Here is a 17,440-nt window from a genome sequence, read left to right as displayed (position 1 = left end):
CGTCTCCAAGTACCCCCGTCTCGGTGCAACCTTGCCAATTAGCCTTAGGGAGAACTTGAAACCTAGGCTAATTGTTCACAAATCAATTTTACTTAAAAAGGGGACATCACAAATATGGTGGACAAAGTGGGTCTCAATTTTGATAAAAGGCAAAAGATATAAGCTAAAGTCGCAAGGCAATGGAACTACTAATCTTTCTCATAACCAATGGTGTGCACCATTTCAAGAGCATTAGTCTAACAAATGGTGGAGCCCACACCAAGAAAAGGTTCTTAAAGACATTACATGAACATGTGGCATCCCAATGCTTCCATAGAATATTGCCAAAACCAACATATGTTTCTATTGTGCTATTGGTTAAGATGATATAGTACAAAGTAGGTGAGCCAATAGGATTAGTCCAATATAATAAAAGTTGAATGTAACTAATACAGAAATAAAAATAACTTGAACAATTAGGTGCATGCAAGACTTCCGTTTCACTTATCATGCAAAAAGCCAAGTTTCGCTCCATTGCATGGATTTTTTAAATGCAAAGTCCCAGTTTTGCAGATTTTTTGTCAATTTTTCTTTAAGACAAGTAACATAAATAAGCAATTTGTATTCTATAGAAAGGATTCAACAAAGGAGAAAAACACTTTATCTTTCTGATATTTAAGCCTTCAAGGCAGAAAATTGTTCTTCATAATCAATTCATTGAACTAAGAGCAACAGTGCAAGTTGGCCTTTTGTACTCTATGAAATAAAATTAATATATAATAATCATCTATCCTTGTTGTACCTACTAGTTCAATTATTCTGTCATTAGAAGTCCTAGCTTGTCCATGCAAAATTCTGTAATTTATAGATGATATCCAAACCATGATTATTGTGCCCTTTTTTTAATTAAAATTGTTAGTTTTAAATGATATAAGTTGTGTGCAAACGCTTAAATGGCAAAAGTAAAATCATATGGTTTGAAGATTCACATTGTAGTGAAACATTTAATTTGAAGCAAATTCTTCCTTTTTCCATCTTAAAATTAGATCAAGAATCTATTGAATATCATAAGCCTGCTTCTTAATCCAGAGGTTGTCTAGTAGATAGTGTCCCACATTTGCATGATTTCCTATGTCGATACAAAGGCATATAAAAGTATGAACTTGAATATCGACAAGTTGTTAACCAAAAAATAAGACCACAACATGTCAACCTTGCAATCTAAGCAGAAAAGACCACAACTAAGTTGAAGGGAGACACAAACAATGATTAATTGATGACAAACCCAATACAAACTAGTATGAACATTAAGTTTTCAATGGGTTCCAACTGTCACCAATCTGCACATCTGTCTTGGCAAAATCCTATGTCAGATAATTCTAATTACTTGAAGAAGCTTGCTCTGATTACCCGGGTATTTTATTACCCATGCATCCAAGAGATAGTGTACATCATGAGTGTTCGTATTGAAAATATAGCCATATTCACTCATCGTGTATCTGATCTATGACTTCATACTGTTAATCTAAATACCATTATGACATTTATGAACAATGTTTGTTTTCTTGTTCAGAATAGTTTTCTTTATATGTTTCACTGTGCAACATAAAATAAATTGTTTGACATCAAAAGCACAGTGACTGAATGAAAACTTGATAAAACATGATGACCTTTAATCAAAATGTTAATACCTGGAAGAAGAAAAATGTTCACAATTATTGCCTCCAAGACACCTTCCAAAGGCAAAAATTTCTTCTCATAAATTGAATCAATCATCACAGTATTTTGAAGCCTTGAACGGTTTTGCTTTTGCCTTCTATTTCTTGTGATATTGTAATTCAATTTACCTTTTGAACTTTCAGCCCTAGATTGCTCCTGCCAAGCCTGTGTGAAAAATAAAGATGTTACCCAGTGTTAAAATGAAAAATCTATAAAATTCTGTTTACAATGACAACTAGAAGATGTTAAATCCCATTTGCCATCAAATTGAATACTAGAACTCAATCTCAATGATGCAGAAAAATGCAATTTCCCCTATTGGGGTATACCTGATTTTTGTCCAAAAGTAACAATTCCAACAATATAATTTGCTTACAAATAGTATTCTATAACTAAATCATATAATAGCTATTGAACTTAAAAGTAAATAAACAGTTACATTAATGAAATGATAAACATCACCTATTTGGATCCATTCTATAGTTTCACTTCCAACAACCAACCATATTAGGGATTGGAGGGGAAAGCACGACAGGGCGCCCAAAGACTGTTTGCCACAACTAAGCCCAGGGGCGCAGAACATCCAACCAAGACAATTCAACCACTTAGCCCACAAGCAGTCCATCCAACTTGGGGTGGTCTACTAACATTGTGAGAACCGGTCTACTGCCTCTCCCTAACATGTTTCCTTACTAATCCCATGTATGATTGCTTGTAGGAAGATAAATTGATTAATTTATTAACTCTTAAGAATTTAGATAGATTGATAATTCAAATTAATAAATAAATCAAATATTCATAAGAGATATATTAGACAATAGACTTAACCACATTTTCATACCAAATTCTTTGCTTAAATCAAATGGCTGCTTTCCCTGAATGCAGATTATATATATATATATATAAATTCTGATCTAATTCAATATTTATTTCCAAGCGATACCTTATGCCTCAATTTCCCTGCTGTTCAGATTTCTTATTCTCTCTATTTTCCTCTTAATCATTCCATTCCTTTTTTATTCATACCAAACACGACTTAGAAATTCAAGGTCGATAATCACGAACTCAGATTTCTGCTTTTATTTTCTATTTTATCAGATTTCGAATTAAATGTTCATATCATTCGATTTCTACACATAAACTTAATAAATTTATTTTTTTTTATATAAAAACAGACACTTTTAGGTTTCTTATATAAAATCTTGTTCGTTCCATTCCTTTTTTATTCATACCAAACACAACTTACAAATTCGAGGTTTATAACCACCAACTCAGATTTCTGCTTTTATTTTCTATTTTATCTGATTTCCAATTAAATGTTCATATCATTCAATTACTACACATAAACTTAATAAATTTAGGCTTTCTATATAAAATCAGACACTGTCTTTATTGGCTTAATATCTGATTTCAGATCAAATGCTACTACCCATTCATTTGATTGATCCTTTCTGGATTAAATTCAGATCTCCTTCAAATCTGCATATTAAACCTTTCAAATCTGCTCAAGAAATATACTCATATGTCTGCTGTAATAAACCTGCTCTAATTCGTATGATGTTGTGTTTTGTTTCCTCCCCGTTTCCATCACCATTGTATCTTCTACTAATATATTCAAAAGCCCAAGAGATGCGACTTTATGTAATGTGGTGACTATTCAATAGAGGTCAACCTTTGTAACATATATTTAATTTTATTTCTGATCTTCTAAGAGAGGTTGGCCATAATATTTTAAGTTGATTTAATTTTATCTCATGCACCTTGGTCAGCCTTAATAAAAGGTTATAACCTTGGTTCTTAGTCGGACCCTAACAATGAAGTGATAATATAATTTATTTCATTTAGTCGGCCTTCAATATAATTGTTATCCTTTAATCTTCAGTCACTTTTAGCATTAGATGTGAAAAAGGTATTTTGTGAAGGCATAAACCGCCTAAAAATACTGTCTTGAACACATCACTCATCATATGCCAAGGGTTGTCCTAGGACCACTAAAGAAATAAAAAGAGAAATGAATGCCATACTTGCAGCCACAGAAAAGAAAAAATTGCAAAGGGAGAGGGCAAAGGCAGCCAGGGCAGCATTCATAGCTGCTTCTCAAGGTGCTCTAGTCAACCTTGAATCAGATGAAGATGCACTTTAGGGTATGCAGGGCTCTCTCTATGGTCCATGTATTTGAACAAATCCACTACCACCACAGCCACTTTATCTACTTCTAGTAGAGCACTAGCATTAGCACTTGCGCGCATGCCACATAATATTTTTGTTCCTAGAGAACAACCATCATTGGAGGCGACTAGGTGGAACAAGGAGATGCATGAGCATGCAGACATTGCATGTGTTGATTTTTGGTACTTTAACAACATCCCTTTCAATGTGGCAAATAATCCTTATTGGGAGAATTTGTTTACTGCATTGACAATTGTAGAAAAAGGCTACGAAGCGCCTTCTCGCATAGAATTGAGTGGGTGGTTAGTTCACTTTAATTTTTTGATAATTTTTATTAAATTTTAGAGTAAATTTATGTTCTTTGATTTGTAGTAGGTTATGGATTTAAGCTATTTTTTGTTTAAAAATTAAAATTGTGTACTTAATTCACTTTGTACTGTAAGTTGCTCATGAATGCAACTGATAGGGCAAGGCAGTGGTGGAAGATCAAAGAAAGGAATGGAAAAAATATGGCTGCATTACTCTTTCTGATGGGCCGACGAATGGCAAAAACCGCACCCTCGTTTATTTTTTGGCAGCTTGCAAAAATGATGTGGTTTTTTTGAAATTGGTGGATGCCTCCAAAAAAGTGAAAAAATAAAAACTTTGGCTTTAATGTTGAAGCAACTTGTTATGTAGGTGGAAATTGAAAATCCACTTAGAGGTAGAAGAAGAATTCCTTCATGAGGTTGATTTCCTAGAAAGGAGCTAAAAAAACAAATAAAGCAAGCTTTATTGTTTTTTTGCAAATCGCTTTAAAGGAAAACCAGAGCAAAAAAAGAAAAAACTTCTTCACAAGTCTATAAAAGAAGGGAACAACAATCATTCACTCCACAAGTTCGATTTTTCTCTAGGCAGACCCTGCAACAGAAGACTAGTGAAGGAGATGGGCTGATCAACCAAATATTCAGGCCTTGGTGATTATACTTTGAGGACAAAATCACAGAATTTCTCCATTTGTCTCTGGATTTTGGGACTGAAATTTAATTTTAAGATCTATAGTGGGCTGATATATTCAAGTTTTAGTTATAATCAGACCTCATTGAAAGGTGAAAATCAGGTTTTAAAACTCCATTTTCCAGATTTCGTCAAGATTTGAACATTCATAGTTTTAAGTTCAGATTTTAGGAGGTCAAAATGTCTGGAATTCATAAACAAAATCAGAGCTTAAGGAATTCTGGAATCAATCTATCATCCTTAGCATTTCAATTGTTTTTCTTAAAATTCATTAACTTTGAGATTCCTACAGGTACCATGTCTGAACCAAAGAATATGGGAGGAGGAACTAGAAAGACTCAACCACAGAAAGGACTATCTCAAGGTGTTCAAGTTTAAAGGAACTGGTTGGAAAGATGATTCCAAAATGCATGGAAGGACAACATTCACACTTCAATGTCGAATCCAAGGATGAATGGAACAAAGAAGGACTTCCACTTCATCAAGACATTCAAGAAGATCAAGTCATACAAGGATGAAAGACTCTACATCGACCTTGGATAATCAAAAGAAAGAACTCATCAATATGGAGGATTGTTCAAGAAGCACAAGATCAAAGTGAAGATGAAGAAAATGTTCTAACATCTTGAATTTCCTTTGGAAATCCAAGAATAGGAGTCAATACAAAGGGGTGATCCTAGTTGAGAAATATTGCAACATGGAGGTATCCCTACATCAAGTAAAGGAATTCAAGACTAAAGCAAGGATCAAGGATGAAATGCATTATAAAGGAGGAAAATTCCCAAATATGAGAGTAAAATGTAAGAATGATCAAGAAGGAAAGACAATTTCAAAAGAGATAATCAAAGTTAGAAGACTTGATCATCCAAAGATGATGCAATTTGGGAATATTTCCCAGCATCTTCCTCACATTAGTAATTCCAAATGTTGAGTATCAAGAGATATTGCCTTTGGGAATATTTCCCAGCATCTTCCTCACATTAGTAATTCCAAATGTTGAGTATCAAGAGATATTGCCTAAGGTATCAACACTTCTTCATGATGAGAAATCAAATCTGCAAGGCAAGCTGAGGTGGCATCCCAATCATCAATCAACCAATCAAAGGGTTCCCAGTTAGGCATGTCCAGGTGCAATGAACCAGACTCAACAAGTGGAAAATATTAAATGGCTCCTATTTTCTCATTGGTTATTCAAAATATTGTAATTTTCTCATTGGCCAAAAGGAGTTTGTTGTAACAAACCCTAATTAGGGCTTTATTGTAAAATCTTGGCCATTGATTCAAGAATCAATCTAAGCCATTGGAATGTAATGAGCCCTCTATATAAACCCTCTTCTTTTCATTTGTTAGAGAGAGATTTCAGAGAAATTGTTGTAGTGATACTTCTTAAGTAATACACATAATTCATTGAAGTTTGGTGAATTTCTATCCACTTTTGCAAGTTAGCATGGTTTCTTGGCTCTCACTAGAATATATTTAATTTTCAAGTTAATAGATTGAATGAAGGATTGATAAAATTACTTAATGTGGAGTTGATGTGTTCATACTTTTTATAATTGAATGATTTTCAATTATTTTGCTGTTAGTCTAAACAAGTAAATGAAAACTTAACTTCTATTACTATGTTCATTGTTCAATATGTTGGTGAATATAAGTGATATGAAATCTTTTGAATTCCTTAGAAGATAGCACCGTTCTTGTGTAGTTGTTGAATTTTGCGAAACAAGAATTGGTTTAAATTCCACTTTTGCAATTTGTGTCTCTAGAGTTCATAGGATTAGCTTAGGATTAGAATTATCTTCTCAAACTCTCACCCTTTTTTCCTTTTTTTTAGTCTTAGTAGAAGTAGGATTGGAAAGAGCTTATTGCAAAATCATTCCAGAAAAAAAAAAAGTTACAAGTGTTAGGAATCAGCAAAATCCTTAGATTGATTAACTCCTCGAACAATTATGTCAGTCCTCCTTGAGATTACCAGCAAATCACAATGGACCAACTGAGACTATCCATACGCATTTGGGAACCTTGGAGTCATCTTTGTGATCACACAGTTCAGCTGTTTAGCACACAAAAGATTTTGATCAAGAGAGAATAGGATATCTCTGGGTATTTTATTGCGTGTTGAACGTGCATAAAACCACCACCAACAGGATCCCATCTACATTTGGTTACTGCAACACCATCTGAGAGGGGATTTAAGCATCATACCCTATTGTCTTCTCTACAACTTTCACTAACATTGTGAAACTTCATGTAAGCTCTAGATGGCTTTCTTGTCTCTAAATGATTAATATGTGACTTGCTATAATGTTAGATGCGAGTGTGATCCTTGTTTAAAGTCGTATAAGTCGGTGTGTGTTCCCTACTTACATTTTGTTTTAGACCAATGTGGTGATGTGTTATTCCATGTGTGAGCCATCTTGTTATAGCTTGTTTATCATTGCTATGATTTGAGAATAAATATGTATCTAGGAAGGGAATAAATTTCTGGCTTATCTCCACCGTGTGATTTACGATTCTTGTCAAGCAATACTTGTATTATTGCAAAGGGTTCTATGGGGACATCTCTACCATTAATCATTTTGTGAAATACTTACCTTATGGATTTTTCAAAGGGTTTTGAGGGGATGGCCCTATCAATAACTTATTTGATATATTGTTGCCGAATGAAGGATACTAATGAGACAGCCCAATCCCTATTAGATATTTATTCAATTTGGTTTGCCACACAAAAGGTTTTGGGAAGACAACCTAACAATTATGTATTATTATTATGTTTTGCAGAGGGCTATTAGGGACAGCCCTACCATTGGGAGTTATTATAATTTGTGGATATAACACGTAGAGGGTACGCAGGGGACAACCTTGTTGCTGAGAGTTATATGGATATGACACATGTTAAAAAATGCCATTTTCCAACAGTCTTTTGTTGTTGGTCTTGGACTTGTGAGTTCTACATTAAATATGTGGCACCCGTCTATTGTTGCATTTCTGATATGATAAAGGTTCCTTGTGTTATGTTGTTTACCTTGTACAACAATTGGAATGACTTTGGGCTTGATGACCCGATAGGTAGCATGTGGAGCACCATAGTTGGATTGACCCTTGCAATTGCTTCCAACAACAACATGGACCTATAGTATTTGAGATAACTTGGATGCTGCCATATGTTGTTAGTATTATGATATTATATTCCTAGGCAGTAACTGTTGTGACATATTCACACATTTCCCCATTGCAAATGCAGACCCCCTTGTTTTTGCTTTTTAGGGTAATGTTTTGGCATCTTAGGGTTTTGTCTCTAGTCTCTCACCTCTGCAAATGAGTCAAGTTTTTCGAAATTTGGAGGAGTCAGCAAAATCAATAAGGAGAAGGAATGATCGAAGGAGTGTTTTGATGCTACGGATGTGCTCAGATAGGTCAAAGGAGTAAAATCACAATTTCTCGTGATCAATTCTAACAACTTCCTATTTTTAGGAAATTTTGCTTTTTTTTTTTTTTTCTAAATTTAGAAAGTTTTGTTTTTGGCATTTTGGGGCCAATCTGAGAACTTACTTTTTCAAGTTGCTTTTTTCTAAAAATAGAAAGTTGCTTTTTGCTTTTTAGGTTAGGAAAAGAGTCAAGTCAAGAGAATTTATCCAAGAACAAACCAAGTATGAAATAGCTTTCGAATCCAAAGGAAAATTTCTAAAAAGCTAATTGAAGATCACAAGAAAAATGCCTAAGTCTAGAGCTTGGATCAAGAAATTCCTTGTTCAAATCATGAAGATCGCCTAGGAAAGAAGAAAAATTTCAATCTCAAATGAAGTCCGCCCAAGGTGTAAGGAAAGTTCCTTGATCAGCATGCAAGTCCGCCTTGACACATTAAAAAGTTCCTTGATCAGCATGCACGTCCACCTTGACACATGAAAAAGTTCCTTGATCAGCATGCAAGTCCGCCCTGACACATGAAAAAGTTCCTTGATCAGCATGCAAGTCCGTCTTGACACATGAAAAAGTTCCTCAACCACATAGCAAGTCCGCCCTAGGCATGATTGAAAAATTCCTAACCAATGATGAAGTCTGCCTATGCCTTGTGGAAAACTTCCCTTTCCTAATGCCAAGTCCGCCCTCAAGTATGGTAAACTTTCCTCAAACACATGCAAAGTCCACCCAAGGTGAAGAGAGGGAGAATTAGGCTAAGTATAGGTGAATAAAAGAAAAAAGTGAAAACCAAAAGGAAATTTGCCTAAGTATTGAGAAGAAAATCCAGAATTTGGTTAAGTGTTGATACCTTGGAGGAAAATTTGAAAATTTGGTTAAGTGTCAAGGAAATTCCCTAAGCAAGAAGCAAATCCACCCAAGGAAGATGAAGGAAAATTCAGGTAAGTGTTGGTGGATTGAAAGAAAAGTTGAAATCAAGTGCCAAGTTTGCTAGAGGATAGTCAAAATTCCTTGTCCAAATGTTAATTCCACCTTGGGAATAAGAAAATTCCTTGATCCAACTTCAAGTCCACTCAAGCATATGAAAAAAATCCTTGTTCAACTACCACATTTGCCCTCTATACATAAGGAAATTCTTTGCTCAAAGGTGAAGTCCGCTCCAATAAAGGAGAATTTCCTAATTACCAAGTCCGCCCAAGGGAGATGAGGTAAAATTTGGCTGAGTGTTGAAGAATTCAAAACTAAATAAAATTTGGGTAAGTGTTGGAAAGTTCAAAATTTGCCACAAAGAGAAGCTTCTAGAGAAAACACGAGAGACTTCCACTGCTTCTCGAGGTTGAAAGTTGAAGCTCAAGGAACAATTCATTTCCAAACTTCAAGACAAATTTCTAAGCAAATTGCAGGTGCAAGACAATCTATAGGAGAATTCAAGTCGATCTCTATGTTTGGAGACAAAGTTGAAAGTGGTTCTTTAAAGAATTTAAGGAATTTCATCAAAATTCTCAGGTTCACAAAGGATTGTAGGCAAAGTCTTCCAATTTTCCTCAAAGTCCAAGATAACCTTCGATCGGGATTTCCAAACTTGCAAAGCAGCTTTCACTTCAAATCATCTTTTTTTTTATGCTTTTTAGGGGCAAATGCTTCAATTTCCAAAATTTTCATAAGTTAAATAAGAATTATCCTTTGAAAATTCCTTCAAACTTCACACTTCAGGATGGGAACAAACATCCAACCCCCTTATTGTTTTTAACTTAGAAAGTTTTCATGATTTTCAGGAGGTAGATGTCGGCTCAGGAAGGGATTTCCAGAGAGGTGCATATGAAGTTCAATAACAAAGGAACTAGTTGAAAAGATGATTCCACAACGCATGGAAGGGCAACATTCACACTTCAAGGTGGAATCCAAAGATGAATGGAACAAAGGAGGACTTACACTTCATCAAGACATTCAAGAAGATTAAGTGATACAAGGATGAAAGGCTCTACATCGACCTTGGATTTCTTTTGGAAAGCCAAAATCAAAAGAAAGAACTTGTCAATATGGAGGATTGTTCAAGAAGCACAAAATCAAAGTGAAGATGAGGATTAGTTCGAACATAAAGAAAACTTTAAAATGATGGTGAACAAAAAAGATTCCACACCAAGGAGCGATAAGTTCAAGACACAATGAAAATGAAGAAAAAGTTCTAATCATCTTGAATTTCCGAGGGTCAATACAAGGAGGTAGTCTTGGTTGAGGAACGTTACAACATGAAGTCGAACTCCACCCGGGAATCCAAGTCCACGGCAAGAAATTTCATAATCAAGGAAGGAAAATAGTTTCAGAAGAGTTATTCAAAGTTAGAAACTTGATTATCCAAGATGATGCAATCTGGGAATATGCTTCATCACATCAAGCAATTAGAACAATGTTGAGTATCAAGAGATATTGACTAAGGTATCAACACTTCTTCATGATGGGGAATCAAATCTACAAGGCAAGATGAGGTGGCATCCCAATCATCAATCAACCAATCCAAGGGTTCCAAGTCAGGCATGTCCAAGTGTAATGAACTGTTGTGACGTATTCACATATCGCCCCATTGCAAATGGAGACCCCCACTTTTTGCTTTCTGGGGTTAGCCCTTTTGGTTTTGTTGTTAGTCATTTTAGTGTCTTAGCCTTTGCATTGAAGGGATTGAGTCAGGTGGATCTCCTCAAGAGGTTAGGTCAATTGAGTGATTAGGGGTTATTTAGATCATTCCTAGGGTGTTTTTTGTGTACTATCCGGTCGCACTTCAAGTTGCTAAATCAAACCTTGGTTGAATGCATAATGTCCTCCTAGGTCCCATCCCTTACATCAAGGACAGAGCGAATTCGCCTTAAGGAATCTAGAATGTCATCCTGATCCTCAAATGTCCTGAAATTTGGCTGTCTGGAATGTCATCCTGATCCTGAAATTTGACTAAGTCTGGAAAATTGAAGAATCCTCCAAAAACTAGATTTTGCATTATAACTCCTAGAGGTCTGAGACCACTCTCAAACATCCTGACAATATATATGGAATATAACTTAAAGTATAAGAAAGAAGAAAGATATAAGGAAATGTCAGACTAACATGTCAAATTTCGCTCCTGACCCTTCCAAAGGGTCCAGAGCGAATTTCAATTTCGCTCCTGACTCTTCCAAAGGGTCCAGAGCGAATTTCCTTATATCTTCCTTCTTGGTCCTAATTTGCCTCATAAACCTTATCCCTGTAGCGTGATTGAGAGAGTATTGATGTGTGAAACAAAGTGAAGTGATGAAAAGTGAAGGATTTGAGCATAATTGCAAATTTCACTCCTAACCCTTCCAAAGGGTCCAGAGCGAAATTTTTCTAAGCTCCTGACCCTTCCAAAGGGTCCAGAGCTCCAAATGACTTATTTCTTCACTAGGGACATCGAATGGTGGACATACATGGCAAGGAAGGGATTCAAAAAGGACAAGTCTAAAGCAAGCTAAGTGAAGAAGGATAAGAATTGAGCCTAAAACATCAATTTCACTCCCGACCCTTCCAAAGGGTCCAGAGCGAAATTTTTCTAAGCTCCTAACCCTTCCAAAGGGTCCAGAGCGAAATCCTTAGGAAGACTCTCAATTTCACCTAGTGCACTAAATGAACCTTGTTTTGATAGCAAATTGACTTGATGGTAATGGGAGGTGTAGTAAGTTAAATTCAAGACAAAGAAAGGATGAATAGATGAAGAAATTGGGCCTAGGAAGAATTTCGAACCTGACCCTTCCAAAGGGTCCAGAGCGAATTCTCCTAAAAACACTATTTTCCTCCTTGTTCAAACCAAGATCTTTGTTCCTAGGACATGGTTGAGGGAGGATGGATATATACTTGCCTTAAGAATTGAATGGAAGTAAAGGCAATGATGGATTTGAGGTCAAAAGACAAAATTTCGCTCCTGACCCTTCTAAAGGGTCCAGAGCGAATTTTCATAGAATCCTCCCTTTTGCTTCAAATTTGGACTAATTTTGTGCCTTGGAGCCTTAGCTTGGATGTCATCATGCCTTGGAAGCAATTGAGGAGTGAAAAACTGGAGGATTTGGGCCTAAAATGCAAATTTCACTCCTAACCCTTCCAAAGGGTCCAGAGCGAAATCCTTAGGATAGCCTAATTTTCTTGCCAAAAATGTTGAAATGGACATCACTTTGAAGGTAGATGGGCTTGATAGTATGGGGGGAGGACCCAAAGGCCTAGCCTAGGAGCAAAATTCAAGGAAATGACGAAAGGTTGAGTACAAATGCAAATTTCGCTCCTGACCCTTCCAAAGGGTCCAGAGCAAAATTCCTTCAACCTCTATTTTGCTCCATGTTTGAGACCAAGATCTTGGTTCCTAAGGCATGGTTGGGAAAGGATTGATGTGTACTTGTCCTTGAAAGTGATTTGAGACAATGAGATGATAGAATTTGAGCTAAAATGCAAATTTCACTCCTGACCCTTCCAAAGGGTCCAAAGCGAAATTCCTAGGAGGTCTAAGGTTTTGCCTAGGTCCTTGAGCAAAACCTATTCCTAGGCAATTTTGGAGGCAAATGATTTGATCTTGGTAAGGTAAGGTTGAAAATGAGGTCTAATTGAGCAACTTTGTCAAATTTCACTCCTGACCCTTCCAAAGGGTCCAAAGCGAATTTCATTATAGGGCCTGTCCTTCCAAGGGGTCCAGAACAAATTTCATCCTAATGCCTTCTTGTTGATGGTTTAAGGTAAGAAATGCTATGTTAGAATGAATATATCATGTATTCTTAATCATCTTTTGTTTGTTTTGCAGATCAACAAGACCGGTCTAGAAGGAAGAACAGACAACGGCGACCTATTCAAGTTCCATCATCATTAAGGACGCCTCAAAAGCATGGAGGAGGACTCAAGGTGCTTCTAAAGTGTTGGAAGACTTCAAGTGTTCAAACAGTAAAGCTAACCATCCTCAAAGACCTCACTCTACCACATGGAGAAACCATAGGCTATCAGAAGAAAGATCTTACAAACACTTCAAGGCGAAGTGAGCTACTAGAGGAAGAGTGACTCGACCGTGAAGAGGCTTCATCAAGCACAAAAGAGTCAAGGAGAGGTACATCATCCATCAAGTGCATCAAAGACAAAGGAGGACTGACCAAGGTCATCATAGAGCAAGTACCAGACAAGGTGGCATCCCAGTCACCATTCCTCCAGTCAGAAGGGTCCACATCAGCATGTCCAGATTCAATGTACCTGACTCACCAGTGATGGCACAAACTTCGATGTACCTCCCCTTGTTTCCTATTGGTTCTCAAGCATTGAATGTAATTTTCTCATTGGCTAAAGGAGTTTGTTGTAACAAACCCTAATTAGGGTTTTTTATCTTGTAATCCTAGCCATTGATTGTAAATCAATCAGAGCCATTGAATTGTAAAGAGCTCCCTATATAAAGCTTTGGCTCTTTATTTGTAAAGGTTAATGGTTAGAGATTAGTTAATAGTTAATAGCCAAGAATTAGTAGCTAGAATAGTGAATAGAATAGCAATTAGAATAAAGTAGGAGGAGAAGGCAAGAAATTGTTGCCTTGATTGTAAGTGAACTCCATTTTCATTGAAGTTATGGTGAAATGTGTCGTTTCTTTGCAATATGCATGGTCTCTTGTTGAATCTTCATTTTAGATGATAGATAATTAGATTGAATGAAGGAAGTTTACTGAATGCACTCACGTGGAATCCGCCTAGTCCAAACCACTAGCCTCTTGTTGATTGTAAGTGCGCCCTGCGTGGTCAACTGGCATAGAATGAGCTTAATCTCAAGTCGTTACGCGTCTATTGTTCATGCATTAACTTGAATGATGATCAGTGTTTGATAGTAATGATTTGAACATCTTCAAAACTACCCTAGAAGATCGCACTAAGTTGGTGTTGGATTGTTCAGTTTGATGGTGAGACCTAGCCCAGTAGGACTCCACCTAGTTCTTCATCCATGTTCTTGCATTCTAGGCCTTAGATTAGATTCTCCAAAAACTGCATCTTTTGATATTTCTTTATCTTCCATCTAGTAGATAGGACTTGAGTTCCAGCAAATCAGACGCTCAGACGTTCGAATGTAAGTCCCCTTTGTGAATCCAGCATAATCACATCAGACCAAATTGAGCTTATCCACACGTAGAGACCCTACATACAAGAACCTTGGAGTTGCCTCGATTGATCCTTACGCAAAATCTTCAACATTCGGGGAAACTTTGTTCAAGAGAGGATAAGATATCTTGGTATTTTTTTCTATGTTCGCATGTGCATAAAAGACACATTAACATGAACCAAACTCAACAAGTGCAAGATATTAAATGATTTTCAGTGGCTCCTATTTTCTCATTGTTTATTCAAAATATTGTAATTTTCCCATTGGCTGAAAGGAGCTTTTTTGCTAGCTTGCCCTTATTAGAGTTTACTGTTTTAATCCTGGCCATTGATCTCGAATCAATCTTGGTCATTGCTTTGTAATGGGGTGCCTATATAAACCCTCCTCTCATTTGTAAAGAGAGAGATTTCGGAGAAATTGTTGTAGTAATACTTCTTAAGTAATAGACATGATACATTATTCAATTGTTGTTGAATTTTTGTCTACTTTGCAAGTTAGCATGGTTTCTTGGCTCTCAATAGAATAGATTTCATTTTCAAGTTGATAGATTGAGTAAAGGATTTGATAGAATTGCTTAATGTGGAATGGATGTGTTCATACTTTTGATAATTGGATGGTTTTCAATTATTGTGCAAAGTTAGCGTAAACCAATAAATGAAAACTCAACTTCTATTGCTATATCCATTGTTCAATTGGTGAATATAAACGATATGGAAATCTTTTAAATTCCTTAGAAGATAGCACCGTTCTTGTGTAGTTGTTGAATTTGGCGAAGCAAGAATTGGTTTTGAATTCCACTTTTACAATTTTTGTCTCCAAAGTTCATACGATTAGATTAGGGTTAGAAATTTAGAATTATCTTCCTAAACCCTCCCTTTTGCCCTTTTTTTCCAAGTCTTAGTAGAAGTAGGATTGAAAAGAACTTATTGCAAAATTACATCAAAAAAAGAGAAAGTCACAAGTGTCGGCAATCAACAGAATCCTTTGATTGATTCACTCCTTGAACAATTGTGCAAGTTCCCCTTGAGATTACCAACATATCACAACGAACCAACTAAGAGTATCCGCATGAATCTGCAACCTTGGAGTCGTCTTTGTGATCACACAGTCCATCTGCTTAGCATATAGAAGATTTTGATCAAGAGAGAATAGGATATCTCTAGGTATTTTATTTTGAGTTGCGCATGCATAAAAAACACACCAACAATAACTTGGGCAGTTGTGTTTTGTTATTGCAATCCTTAGTATATTGCATTTGCCAAAGACCCAAGATTGATGAGTTCACATTGGGATGAGATACCCTATGTTTATGTGTAAATATAAATGCTAGATTGAAAGCAACTGTATTTCCCTTCTTCACGTTTTATATAAATGTTAAAAAGAAATTATACATGGATCATATTGAAATTTGTATACGAATTCCTTGCTAGAAAGTGGTGATGTATGGTAAGATGCTTGGATAATGACTACTTATGATAAGCTAGAACTGTGAAGTGGAAGAAATTAGAAATTTGTAATGTTCCCTTTTTTGTGGCCTTTCCAATATCTTCAGGAACTCCAACTTTCTTGGAGAGTGCAGACCTTTCAGGATGCAATTCCAGCAGTGGCAGTGAGTTTAGGAATTCAAAGTGACTTCTATGGTACTTTCCAAGCACAGTTTCGATTTTCTAGAACCTCTCCACATTTTCTGAAGAAGTTTGCTATTTATGAAAAGCACCAATTTTCACAAGGCTCGATATTACGAGAGCTTAAGAATATTTTGGCAGGGTTGGAATTCATATTTGGTCCAATTTAATATTTACCATAACCTTGGCTAGATGTGAGGAAAATAATTTAATAATTAAAAAGTTAAAAGTTAAGTTGTCAAAACAATAAATTAAAAGACAACTTATATTCAATTGTTTAAAAAGGGAGACATTAAGTGACTCAAGAGTTCAAAAAGTAAAATAACATACTCATTTAAGAGGAGATAAAATAAATAAAAATTTAAAAGTGATTTTTAAATAACTTTTGGAAAGTTTCATAGGGGGTTATAAAAGGAGGTTAAGGAGACTCATTTCATTCATTCTTAGCATTTGATATTTTCTAGAAACTTCAGTTTGAGAAAATTTCTACAGCCCTAGGATAGAAACCATACAGTGAAGATCAATTTTAGTAGTGAAAGATCTTCCCTAACCAATACAGCATGCTTCATTCAAGGTCACGGTTTGTGATATGTTTAAGGAGTATAGATTGGAATCAAATGAATTATATTACCGAGTTTAGGAGTGCTATAGGCAACAAATTCGTAGAAGAGTTTTGGCAAAATAGAAATTTGTAAGGAAAGGATTTGAATTTTAACATACTGATAATTTTATATTAAATCTACATTTCCACTTTGGTCGCCCCTTTGATGAAGATATTATCATGAAGGTTGCTGCATTGAAAAATATTTGTGGAGGATTGATGCTCACTCTGTCAATTAGAACAATTATGTCTTTAGTTTCAATCATGGACTGGAAAATAGATAAAATGGATGTTAAGTCGACTTTTCTAGAATGGTCTCATTGAAGAAGTGTGTATAGAGGAGCCTCAGGGCTTTGAGATAATGGGAAGGAATCCCATGTTTGTAGGCTTAGGAAAGCCTTGTATGGACTCAAACAAGCAGGTAGGGCATGGTATTCAAAAATAGAAGAATATCTGTTAAATATGGGCTTCAGAAAAAGTGAAGCGAATTCTAAGCTTTATTACATAGTTGTTGGAGCTAAACTACTTATTTTGATACTGTACGTAGGCGTTTTGTTCATTACAAGTGAAGAGCAGCTCATTATAGGGTGCAAGGCAAATTTATCTGCTGAGTTTGAGATGAAGGACATGGGCCTAGTGCATTACTTTGTTTTGTTTTGTAAATATTCATCACAATTAGTTCAGGAGATAGTAGTGTAGTGGCAAAGGGGTACATTTGTAAGACCTGGTTCAGATTGAAGTATTCTCGCCAGAATAAGGTGGCCCATAACTCCGACAAGTATAACATACACAATGACAAAAGTTCAAAAGTGTTAAA

General features: G+C 35.9%; 1 protein-coding gene across 3 annotated transcripts in view; it reads right to left on the bottom strand.

Annotated features, from left to right (window-relative positions):
* The window catches only part of LOC131065551 (uncharacterized), a 247,724-nt gene that overhangs the window by 229,622 nt on the left and 662 nt on the right, over positions 1–17,440 (bottom strand). For all 3 annotated transcript variants that reach the window (XM_058000092.2, XM_058000090.2, XM_058000091.2), the window contains exon 2: positions 1,671–1,863. In XM_058000092.2, coding sequence (XP_057856075.2) covers positions 1,671–1,863 — 193 coding nt within the window. The remainder of the gene's footprint in view (positions 1–1,670; positions 1,864–17,440) is intronic.

This window comes from Cryptomeria japonica, chromosome 4 (genome assembly GCF_030272615.1).
Source record: "Cryptomeria japonica chromosome 4, Sugi_1.0, whole genome shotgun sequence".
In the NCBI taxonomy this organism is placed as follows: Eukaryota; Viridiplantae; Streptophyta; class Pinopsida; order Cupressales; family Cupressaceae; genus Cryptomeria; species Cryptomeria japonica.
Note: the sequence above shows the minus strand (reverse complement) of the source record. Positions and strands in the feature narration are given on the sequence as shown.